This window comes from Geotrypetes seraphini, chromosome 3 (assembly GCF_902459505.1).
Source record: "Geotrypetes seraphini chromosome 3, aGeoSer1.1, whole genome shotgun sequence".
Taxonomy (NCBI): domain Eukaryota; kingdom Metazoa; phylum Chordata; class Amphibia; order Gymnophiona; family Dermophiidae; genus Geotrypetes; species Geotrypetes seraphini.
The window spans coordinates 157,445,609-157,458,387 of NC_047086.1; the positions used below are offsets into that span (position 1 = coordinate 157,445,609).

The 12,779-nt window shown below is 43.8% G+C and overlaps 1 protein-coding gene across 2 annotated transcripts in view; it reads right to left on the reverse strand.

Moving 5' to 3' along the window:
• ARFGEF3 (ARFGEF family member 3) overlaps positions 1-12,779 on the reverse strand; it is a 216,440-nt gene that overhangs the window by 81,976 nt on the left and 121,685 nt on the right. For both annotated transcript variants that reach the window (XM_033938199.1, XM_033938198.1), the window contains 2 exons: positions 11,979-12,129; positions 7,384-7,689 (listed from right to left, as the gene is read on the reverse strand). In XM_033938199.1, the coding sequence (XP_033794090.1) occupies positions 7,384-7,689; positions 11,979-12,129 (457 nt within the window). The remainder of the gene's footprint in view (positions 1-7,383; positions 7,690-11,978; positions 12,130-12,779) is intronic.

The following is a 12,779-nucleotide window of genomic DNA, read 5'->3' on the forward strand; positions in this document are numbered from 1 at the left end:
GGAGAGAGCGAGACCAGAAGGCTTTGAGCATGCGCAAATGTTCAAAGCCCAGTCCAGCCCAGCACAGGGAAGAGGGAGGATCTCCCTCGCACCGCCCAGCCCAGCCCAGGCGAGGGAGGATCTTCGGGCACTGGCACGTCCTGTGCATTGGTGCTGGTGCCCAATTGGGGTAAGCGATGTCTTTGCGGTGCTGGGGGGGATGTAGGATCGCGGGGGGGGGGGGGCGATGTGAGCGGGGGGGAGGATGCCGGTTCGCAGGGGGGATGCCGGATCGCAATGAAAAAAAAATTGTATAACGCGCTCACACATATAACGCGCATGGTTATGCTCAGTTTGTAAAATCGTGTATAATGCGCGCGATATATGCGTGAAAATACGGTAGTGGAATTAGAAAAGCTACAGAGAAGGGCCATGAAAATGATAAAAGGGATGGGATGGCTTCTGAACAAGGAAAGGGTAAAGGTTCAGGTTTATTTCATTTGCTTATCCGCTCAAGGGCATAAAGTCCATACAAGCGGGTACAAAAAAACCCCCAAAATCCAAAGTATAGAAAAGAACACCATAAAATAATAGAAGAGAAAAAGAGTATAAGAAGTTTGAGCAGCTAGGGCTCTTCACCTTGGAGAAGAGACGGCTCAGGGAGATATGATAGAGATCTATAAAATACTGAGTGACATGCAACAGGTAGATGTGAATCGCTTGTTTACACTTGCCAAAAATATTAGGACTAGGGGGCATGCAGATTTAAGACAAACTAAAGAAAATATTTCTGCAATATGTAATTAAACTCTGGAATTCATCGTCAGAGAATATGGTGAAAGCAGTTAGCTTAGCAGGGCTTAAAAAAGGTTTGGATAATTTCCTAAAACAAAGATCCATTATTAAGATGGACTTGCGAGGAATCCACAGCTTATTTCTAGGTATTTGTGACCTGAGCTGGCCACTGTTAGAAACAGGATACTGGGCTTGATGGACATTTGGTCTGCTCCAGTATGGCAACTCTTATGTTCTTATATGTGTGTGGTGCATGAGATTCTGTAGGTGGTGCATGTGCAGTACCTAAGCCCATCCCATGTTCCACCCATGTGAATGTCCCCTAGCATTTACTCACTATGCCACTAATGTGTGCCCTTACAGAATAGCGTTTTGTGGCTTTGTTGCCACTTACTCACAAAAATGACACTATTCTGTACATCGATGCCTAGTTACAGAATGCTATTACGATCAAGTCTACTCTTTTTACCTTCAAGGTGGTCTCCACCAGCATAGGGTTGAGTGACAATGACTAGGCAGATTAGACAAGGTAGAGATTTCTAGGATTCTGTTAAAGGATTTATCTTCCACTCTTAAAATGAGAAACTTTCTGGAAAGAGAAGGTTTTCCAAGGTAGGGAACACTTAATGAAGTTACGGGGAAATACTTTTAAAACTAATAGAAGGAAATATTTTTTTCACTCAGAATAGTTAAGCTCTGGAATGCGCTGCCAGAGGATGTGGAAAGAGCAGTTAATGTAGCTGGTTTAAAAAAGGTTTCGACAAGTTCCTGGAGGAAAAGTGCTTAGTCTGTTATTGAGAAAGACACGGGGGAAGCCTCTGTTGCTACTCCTTGGGTTTGGGCCAGGTACAAGTGTCCTGGATTGGCCACCGTGAGAACAGGCTACTAGGCTTGATGGACCATTGGTCTAACCCAGTAAGACTAGTCTTATGTTCTTATGATTTATTTTGAGTGATTTATCTGCCCATCCTTAAACTGGGAGCAGAGTATAAAAAGTGATTCCCCTTGTCACAACTTAAGACATAAGGGACTGAATTCTATATATGGCACCTCCTGAGTGGTATTCTATAAACTCCGTTTAAAGTTAGGCATGGTTTATAGAATAGTGCTTATGCCCAGGAATTATGCCTAACCTCAGGTGTGTCTATCTGCACCAACAGAAATATGGTGCAAAACCTCAGGCCTACATTTATGAATAGATTTCTCTGATCTGTAATTACCCACGAAACTATGTGTAAATTTACCCACATAGCTTTTAATTAACCCTTTATTTGGCATTGCTGCTCAGAAGCAACATGTGTTTCTATGGCTCTTATGGGAGATCACAGAATATGGAAGGAAGGAGCTGTTAAGCCACAATTGTCTCGGACAGTACAAGTCCAGTGTGCCCTGAGGAAACGGCAAAAGTGCCGTGAAACGTTGGCTGGAACTGTTGGACTCAAATACCGCATGGTTAAGTAGTGGCGACAAATAGACTGGAGTATTTACAGAGATCATTTGTTCACTAAATGCTTCATTTAATAATTGGCACAATTCACATGATTGAACGGTTTTTTTTTTCTGTCGATGATGTGGGAGATAGAGGTCAAGCATATACAGGCTCAACGTTAACCTGAGGCTTTTCCTTTCGTTCACAGTGAGTTGCTCAGTAATCTGCAGGAGAGGTTTTTGTAATAATATTGATTTTCCTCCATTTCGCTACTTTTTTGATCTTATGGGAGATCTTCATCTCCAAATGCCTGTTACTTGGCACGGTTGCTCTTGTTCAACGTCAAGTTATATAAAGCAGCTGTTTTCACCATTAGCCAATTAAAAGGTCAAAAATAATTACAACTAATTAAAATTCCAATTGTTTGCACTAATTGGCTTGTTATTTAATTAAATTGCGCACTTTTGAGGGAATGGCTGGGTGGGGTGTATGCTCGGTATAAGCTCTCGGCCATACTGATGAGCAAATGAGCTGAGTTTATGGATCTTTGGGGAAGGTATATGGAACTGGAACTGGGAGGGGGTGTGGGTTAGAGGTTTCTGTTTAGGGTGTGTGTGGTTTGGGGTTTCTACATCTAGAGGCCATTATGGAGAGCCTCTCTTTTCTGTGATTGAGTTTTGGTTCTCTGGGGGATCGGGGTTCTGGGGAAGGATATGTTGGTTGGGGGAGTTGGGGTATGAGTGTGGGACCTGTGAGAAATTTGCTATTATGTTCCCAGGATCTTCTGTAGAGATTGTTTATAGCAGGGGTGCCCACACTTTATGGGCTTGCGAGCTACTTTTATAATGACTAAGTCAAAATGATCTACCAACAATAAAATTAAAAAAAAACAAAACACAAAGCACACTGAAAGGCAGAGAAAATGTTAATTATTCATATTCAGGGTTTTTTCAAAGAGGTCACGGCAGATGACTCTATGCAATGTCACATCAGTAACAAAATACAAAAATAGACAAATACACCCCCTCCCTTTTTACTAAACCACAATAGTAGGTTTTAGCACAGGGAGTTACGCTGAATGCCTCGCGCTGCTCTCAATGCTCATAGGCTTCCTGCGCTAAAAAACGCTATTGCGGTTTAGTAAAAGGGAGCCATAGTGCAAAATATAGACAGCAGATATAAATTCTCAAAACCGACACATTTTGATCTCTAAATTGAAAATAAAATCATTTTTCCTACCTTTGCTGTTTGGTGATTTCATGAGTCTCTGGTTGCACTTTCTTCTTCTGACTGTGCATCCAATCTTTCTTCCTTTCTTTCAGCCTCCTGTATGTTTCCTCTCCTCCAGACCTCATTCTCTCCCCCAACTTTTTCTTTCTGTCTCCCTGTTCCCCCTTCTTTCTGTCTCCCTGTCTGCCCCCTTTCTTTCTTTCTCCATGCCCTCCCCCAAGCCACTTGGTTTGCTGCCACCGCCATCGGGGAACAGCCCCCAAGCCACCGCCGTCCCAAGCTTTCCCTGCAGAAGCGTCGCGCTGACCAGCATTCCGCTCCCTGACGTCAATTCTGACGTAGGAGAGGAAGTTCCGGGCCAACAAGGCATTTCTCCTCATTCCATCCAGCCTGAGCCCCAGAATTACCATTCCACCTATTTTCCAGCATCACCCTTCTTTGTGTCCATCTCACCTATATCCCTATCTCACCACTTTTTCAGAATCTTCATTTGTCTCTGTCCTTGTCTTTACCCCATGTTCACCATTTGCCCTTTCAATGTCTTTATCTCCCCCCCCCAACTTTTTCAGCATTACTTCTATGTCTCTATTTCACCTCCTCTTCATGTCCCCTCTGTATCTCTATCCTTATTCAGTAGGTCCTGCTTACCCTTTCTCTTCTTTGTGTCACTATCTCCATTTTCAGCTTTCCCCCCTTTTCCTTTTGTTACTGCACCCTGTAGCCAGAATCTTTCCACCCTCCCTCCACTCCGGCCCAGCCCAGTATAGAAATATTTCCTTTTGTTTCCCACCCCTTTCTCTTTCTCTTCTCCTCCCTCACCCACGAGTCCTGCATCTGGCCCTCTCCCTTCTACCTGCACCTGGCAACACCCCCCTGCTCCGCGGCTCTCTTAAGCAACTCATCAGCAGCGGTGATCAAGACAGGCTGCCGACATCGAGGCCTTCCCTCTACGAGTTACGCCTTTGTGGAAAAAGGAAGTTGAAACAAGCGGGACTCGCAGAGGGTAGGCCCTGACGTCAGAAGCTTGTGTCAATCGCTGCTGCTGAGTTGCCGAAGAGAGCCGCGGAGCAGGGGGTGTGGCCGGAAGCAGGTAGAAGGGAGAGGGAGATAGGAAGGCTGTAGAAGCTCCGGAGCATGAGACCGACCCCGGCCAGGATGATTTCTTTTTCAGGCTGCTGCTGCTGCCATGCTCCCCCCCCCCCCGAAATGACAAAAACAGCCTAAAGTGGATGCCCGGCGTCGGCGTCTTTGACGTCAGGGAGAGGAAGGCTGATAGGCCCGGTAGATCGGGACGGCAACACAAGTCTATCACGGAGCCCGGGATGGGCTCTGCGATCGACTCACGTTGCCTTCCTGAGCTACCGGTCGATCGCGATCGACGTGTTAGGCACCCCTGGTTTATAGTATTGTTTATTCCTGATCTGTTGACCACAAGAATTGCCGCTGCTGGGTCAGATCAGTGGTCCATCCTGCCCAGCAGTCCGCTCACGTGGCGGCCCTCAGGTCACAGACCAGTGCTCTAAATGAGTCCAGCCTCACCCGTGTATGTTCCAGTTTAGCAGAACTTGTCCAACTTTGTCTTGAATTCCTGGAGGGTGTTTTCCCCTATAACAGACTCCAGAAGAGCGTTCCAGTTTTTTACCACTCTCTGGGTGAAGAAGAACTTCCTTACGTTTGTACTGAATCTATCCCCTTTCAACTTGAGAGTGCCCTCTTGTTCTTCCTACCTTGGAGAGGGTGAACAATCTGTTTTTATCTACTATCTTGAACGTTTCGATCTCAGTCTCCTCTTTTCAAGGGAGAAGAGGCCTAGTTTTTCTCCAATCTCTCACTGATATGGTGTGTATTTTGACTTGTTCCTGACTTAATTCAAAATAAAGAATTATAAAAAAAGAAAAAAAAAATTGTGCACACAAGATTCAGTACTTTTAAAGCATTTGGGGGATGGAGCCAAAGTTGAAAGGAGCCAGGAAGCCAAAAAGAGCTGCAGATTTCCAGGCTCCAGGGAAGTTGAGGAGCAGCTACAGGTTGTGCCTTCAGGTCTCACTAAGGTGGTGAGGTGCTCACTTCCACTGTTAAGAAGGTTGAGTTCTAAGAGTTACCCAACAGTCCAGTGAGTTTGGGAGGTCATTATTGTAAGTTTAATAAAATGTAAGGATGGTCGCACCCCCACAATGTTAGGTTGGAGGGGTTATGTTTGACACGGCCTTACAATCCGCGGTCCCGAGTTCAATACCTTCACAGAAGTTTCATGAGGGATAGAATCAAATAAGAAGCACAGCCCGAGGTGTTTATATAAAGAATATATTATAGAAATAGTCTTACAGAAAAGTAATATTTATTACAATTAAGCAGAGAGCATTACACTTAAGCAGAGAGCAAAGCAGTCTCGCTGCCTTACAGAGTCCAGAAGGAAGTGTGAAGTTTCAGGGAAAGTCAGAAAGGAAGAGAAAAGGCGGATGGTCTAAGCTTTGTGTTCCATAGATAAAGGGAAGGATAGACAGAGAGAGGGAGAGCCAAGAGAGAACCAGAATGCCAAGCCAAGAGCCAAGAGATAGCTAGATAGAAAGAGAGAGAGAGGGCCAAGACCCCTCTCTTGATAGCTTGATATGAAAAGAGACACCTTGATAGAGCAGAGAGCAGGCTTTTATACCTTGGAATCTTATTCTGACTAGAGAAAATATTGTATCTCCCAGTATCTTTCTGTTTAGAACTTGCAAACTGTTTGAGACAATGGTCAATTTAATTGACAAAGGAGAGTGTGACATCTGCAAGCATGGTGATGGGATTAAGTCTCTGGCTTGATCTGTGAACCATTGTCCTAAGCACCCTCTTAATCAGACATTAACACCTTTTAGCTAGTCATGATTCAATCAGGGAAACTTAGAACAGTTTCCCTGCAATAAGGGTCTATATGCCTTCCCATGCCAGAGCCAGATTGATATAATCTCCCATAGGCCTCTAGGCTGACAATTATCACATCCCTGAAACAAGGAGATACTCAAAAAGGACAATAGCCAGGTAGTTCATAGATCCTCCCCACAGAAAGTTAAATGTTTCTAAGAAGGGCTCTAGAGCTTTGGCAATAGAGTTATTGAGGGCCACCGATTGTGTCAGGTTTTCAGGATATCCCTAAAGAGTAGGCATTATCTTTATTGTATGCAAATCTCTCTCTTGCATATTCATTAGAGATGTACTGAAAACCTGACTCGATGGCAGCCCTGAAGAAATGGAAGTGAAGATCAAAGCTATAGAGAGGAATATAGGTCCTCTGGGAGTGATTTTTGGTGGATTTGATATTTTCCTGCTTTGGAACTCTGTGGAGATTGGCTAGTAAAACTTACAGACCATTTCATGTATCTATCTGTATCTCGTCTAAGTTCTACTCCCATCAAGGACATCTGCTAAGCAGCCACCTGGTCCTCAATTCTCACACCTTCACATAGTACTACTCAAAAGGGTCCAGAGAAGAGTGACAAAAATGGTTAAGGGACTGGAGAAGTTGCCTACAATGAGAAGCTAGAGAAATTGGGCCTCTTCTCCCTTGAAAAGAGGAGATTGAGAGGAGACATGATTGAACCATTCAAGATATTGAAGGGAATTGACTTAGTAGAGAAAGAGAGTTTGTTCACCCTCTCCAAGGTGAAGAGAACAAGAGGGCACTTGCTAAAGTTAAAAGGGAATAGATTCCGAACAAACATAAGGAAGTTCTTCATCTAGAGAGTGGTAGAAATCTGGAACGCTCTTCCAGAGGATGTTATAGGGGAAAGCACCCTTCAATTTGCAATGAAAGGCCCCATGTGGAGTATTTCTGTGAAGTAACTGAGTGAGTGATGTATTTTGCACAAATTCTTTTTTTTTTTATATTCACTTTGCTCGATTCCTTTCACTTTGCTCGACTCCTTAAATATGATTTTTGAGAAGGAATGCCGAGATATTTTCCGCCATACCTGTCTGCCAGTGTTGAGAGGGTACAGACGGCCTTAGCAGCACTGCTAACGTTCATCAGGCTGCCTGCACGGAGGTCAAAGGCTCTGCCCTTGCAACTTTCCTTGATGAGCTCCTGGATGGGGATGGGCTGAATAACAGGATTTGTGCTCAGAGTAGTGTCTTGCTCGGGGCTCGGATCCCCCATGTAGTGATCAGTCACCAGCTCCCCTTTGGCCTGCTGCTGGGGCTGGGCTATTGCCAGAGGCGGCTGAGAAGTTCCATCGCTGAAATGGGTGTGCTCCAGGGTGCCAACGTATTCGCACACTCTAGGGAAATATGGAAGCATAATTTTCAGATTACACACACGAGTGCTTTAATCTGAGGTAGCTTTGGCAGGCATATACTACAGTAATGAACATAAAAATGCAGGAATACTAACATTTTAAAGGTGTAAATTTTCAGTAGGATGCCCGATATGCATGCTACCTGCTCACTTTTTAGCTTGCACAAATTTCATTGACATCCAAAACAATGAACCCATGCACTATGGGCTCCTTTTACAAAGCTGAATTAAAAGTTTACAGTTGCTATGCATTAATAAACGTAAACCGCATCGATTGTACCACAGAAAGGCAGTATATCAAATCATATACTGTATCTACATGCTATGATTCCCATGCATATATAATACCAAGTTTTGCATTTATAACACCAAGTTTCCAAGTTTTATTTAGAATTTGAATAATCGCTTAATCTTACTTCAAAGCAATGTACTTTGTTAAAAACTTTACAACTGTGAGGGGAACAAACAATACTCAACGAACATTACATACATTACACAAAGGGAAAAAAAGGGTATGAAATACAATAATTAATAGAAGAGAAACAAATAAGGGGTTAAACATCAGGAAGGGATAAATAAAAATAACAGAGCATAAAATTCAAAGCAGCAGACCAAATTTAAGAAATTCTTCAGTCAAAGGCATCTTTAAAAAGAAAGCACTTTAACTTTCTATGCGTGTATATATAATACTAGGTTTGCCAAGCTATGTTAACCTCACATGATATACAATGCTTATCGTACTATGTCTCACCATACCATGTTATGTTGTGTTTTGCCATGCTTTCTGACTGTTTTGCCATCCCTGTCAGACAATGGGTGTCAGGTCAAAAGCGCGCTGGGACAAAGGCGCGCGCAGACAATTGAGCGCAGTGTGGAGGTGTGCGCCGCACAAAATTACTGTTTTTACAGCTCTGACGGGGGTGTGTGGGGGGAACCCCCCACTTTACTTAATAGAGATCGCGCCGCATTTTACCGAAAACTTCACTTTTTCCCTGTTTTTAGGGAAAAAGTTAAGTTTACAGTAAAATGTGGAGGGTTACAACCCCTCAAACCCCCCACAATGCCGGTGCGATCTCTATTAAGTAAACTGGGGGGGCTCCCCAACAAAACCCCCCGTCGGAGCCCCTAAAAACTGTAATTTTCTACGGCGCGCGCCTCCGTCTTGCGCTCAGTTGTCGGCGCGTGCCTTTGTCTTTCGCCGAGTTGTCTATGAACCCAGACAATGTCCTGCCATGCCATAAAAACACTTTAATATGTATGTAAACTTGTAACCCGCCTGAGCTCCCCTGGGATGGCATATAAAACCAGATAAATAAAATAAATAGTTCCATTACTATGTAAATTAACGGGCGGTAAATGCAAACATTTTCAAAAAAGATAAGATATCTAAAGAAAGCATAAACTGGCACTTGGATGTCTTGTCAAAACGCCCAGGTGGGCATTCTCAAAACTGACTTTCCAGATCTGGTTGTTTTGTCTCCAGTCTTCTAAATCTTAAAGGGGTGTTAGAGGTAGGTGTGTTTTGTGAGGGCTTAGGACTTGGATGTCCTGCAGAGATAATCAAACCTTTAAAAAATGTCCAGGTTTTTTTTTTTTGTTTGTTTGTTTTAGAGACGTTTGGAATTAGACCTGTTTTAAATTTGAATAAGGGTCAAAAAGATGCCCAAACTGACCAGATTATTGCTGGAGAAATTAAGGCATGACCCCCCCCCCCTTGGTGGTCACAGACCCCCCTCCCACCACCCAAAGATGTGTAAAAAATAGTACATTCTAGCCTGTATTACGAGGGGGTGCTGACAAGTTCTCAGCCCAACCAGCTTCCTAAATTCTAAGCATTATTTTGCCACTGTAGCTGAAAAAAACCACTATCTTGTTTCATTAAGTGCCAATTTGCAGAAACAAAATTCTATATTTTGACATTGTTTCAGATCATTGATTGAACCATATCCACGTCATTCACTTTTTGGATGGGCTGAAAACTTTCAGTACCCACTTGTACAGCTTCAACCTCAGGATAGCTGAGAAGAGGGGCACTCTAGGGGGTACTGCAGTGAATGCCCTCCAAAACCTACTACAGTATACCGACATGATACCTGCAGGCATAAGGACTGTTGTTATAGTGTACAGTGGGGTACAGTAAGTATTAGGTCGGTTTTGGAGGGCTCACCATATAATGTAAGCAGCTTATAGTGGCATGTACCCGGGCCTTTGAAATGTGACATTCACCGTAGTACCCCTTAAAGCAGTGGTTCCCAAACCTGTTCTGGGGGACCCCCAGCCAGTCAGGTTTTCAAGATATCCCTAATGAATATGCATGAGAGAGATTTGCATATAATGGAAGTGACAGGTATGCAAATCTCTCTCATGCATATTCATTAGGGATATCTTGAAAACCTGACTGGCTGGGGGGTCCCCCAGGACAGGTTTGGGAACCACTGCCCTAAAGTGTCCCTCTGCTGTGCTCAGTTTGCTAAGAATGCTGGCTGCTCTGATGTCTGTCAAGCTTTCTTTTATGTGTTTTTCATGTGGACGTCTTTATATTTGATAATGACCAAAAAAGATAGACGTACTAAGGGCCAAAATGTCTAAATAGGTCATTTAAAAAAAAAAAAAATTAGATTTCTTGCTGTTTTGAAAATGGACATTTTCTCCACTGGATTTCTGGATGTCTTTCCCAAAACGTCCAAACTCGGACTCAGACATCCTATCAAAAATGCCCCTCAATGTCTCTGCACTAACTGTTGGGGACATGCCCAGCATCTTCCAGACAGTTAACACAAAGACAAAGAACTTATTGCATGCTGACTGCATTGCAGATAAAGTGGATGCATTTAACTGAATCTCCTGAGATAGCATTAATTGCTCTACGTTATCTGTTGCATTAATCTGTTGAGTGTATTGTGCAAACCCCATTCCAGTCAAGTTTCAAGTTTAATAAAATTTGATGGTTCGCCTATTAAATCTAAGCGAATTACATAATAAAAAGGATAGTAGTATAAAACTGTAAAACAAGTTATTTTACATTAACAATTTTCAAAGGGCTATGACAGATTGACAATACAGACAATACAATACAGATTGACAATACAGTCCACATTTATCAGTTAAATGTGGGGATTACTGCATGCTAAATGTCAAGAATGACAGTTACAGTAGTGTGGCACTACTGTATAAGCAAAACGCAACTAAAATGGATCAAGGATAGAGACTTGTATACTGCCTTTATTTTTGTAGTTATACAACCAGTCTGTTAAGTCCTGTCTCAGTGTGATGTGCTATCATGGGGATCGAAATTCAATTCCTGAGCCAGGACTCTGCTTCCCAAACGGGTCAGAAATTCTATGAAGGCAGCCATTGCAGTCCCTGGATGGAAAACAATCTCAGCCATTATACATTAGTGACATCTACAGGTTAGATTTAGAGATTGCAGTAGAAAGAAGACCAGCAAAGGATCCTCCCATGAGGATTTATTCCACCCCCTCCTCTTACTTAGGATCCCTGATGGGGTACTGGGTACAGGAGCACTCCTGCTTTGATACTATGGGTTCAAATTGGGTGATGCAATTTACAATGAAAATCTTGGCAGTGAGGGTTCTGATTTCAATAGAACTGGGATGGAAAGAACTGGCACTGTGGAAGCATCATGTTTAAAAAGCTACTCCCATGCATGTAGGAGTGTGTTAGGGGGAGGAGGGCACTATTGCACATTGGAGGAGTGTGTGGTCTAGCGGTTTGGGCTATAGCCTTAGCACCCTGAAGTTGTGGGTTTAGACTCTTGTGCTGCTCCTTGTGACCTTTCTGATGTCACTTCCTGGACCCACGCCTAGGAAGTGACATTGGAGGAAGAGCCAAAGCTGGCGCTAGCAGCAGGTTGGGGTTGCTGCTCATGCGGGGAACATTAAAGAGGTAGGAGTGGTGGGGGGGGGGCAGAGAAGAAGGCAAAGGAGGGGCATCTCTCACCCTCACTATACCACTGCCCCTTCCCCACTCACCAGACAGAACAAAATCACATGGAGTGGGGGAAAAAAAAAAATCAGCACATCATTCTCAGACTCCCAACTTCCCTCCTGGAATCCCCTTTAGCTCTCCATTAGTTTCCCTCTGCCTCCAAGATGCAGCCCCTCTTGTAAGAACTCCTACACTTACCTCTTTCCAGTCTGGAAGGAGCAATGTTCAAGCTATTCCCATCATTTCTACTAAATTTCCTCAACTTATACCGCTCACTGCCTGATTTCCCTCCGGTCACACCGCTCAGAAAGATTGTACTTGTACCTGAAGACATGAGGCCAGCAGTCTTGATTGTGGCTTCCCATCTCCAGCCCCACACTGAGGATTGCATCCATACACAGTACGTGCGCTGTGTGCAGTCGCACCCCTGGCACCTTTCCCATCTGCTCCAGCTTCTGTTCCACTTTGTGCTTTACTAGAAACAAACACAAAGCACCACAAAATAAACAAAACAAACCAAACAAAAGTGCTGTCAGTTCTGTCAGCACATTTTATTTTACCATAGTTGTAAATTTAGGAGGTAATCTTAGAAGGGATAGTTGAAACTACAAAGAACTGACTGGTATGTAAGAGCATATATAGTACTCCCCCTGAAATTCATGGGGATTCCATTGCAGGAACAACCGCAAATTTTGAAAAAACGCAAAAGCGGTTTTGAGTCTGTAAAAAGGCAGGAGAGGGCATCTGGGGTGCCAGCGGGTGCAGTAAATCATACCCGGTATGCTCCAGGGGGTGGGGAGAGAGGCGGAGGAATCGGCTGTGCAGAAGGCTGACTGGGGGGGGAGAGGAGGAGGAATCGGTTGTGCAGAAGGCTGTTTGGCTGACTGGGGGAAAAGGAGGAAGAATTGGCTGTGCAGAAGGCTGGAATGTGCTGGAAGAGGCAGTCAGAAAATACCGCAAATAACTAAGTCCGTGAATTTGCGGGGGAACACTGTATATAAATGTAAGAATTTTAGAAAAGGTGCTACTTATAAAAGGAAGGAGAAGTGGCATAGAAAGGGTGTGCACCCCTTTCCCTTTCCTCGTACCTTTTTAACTTCTGCGGCGTGAGCAGCATGCTGCCCA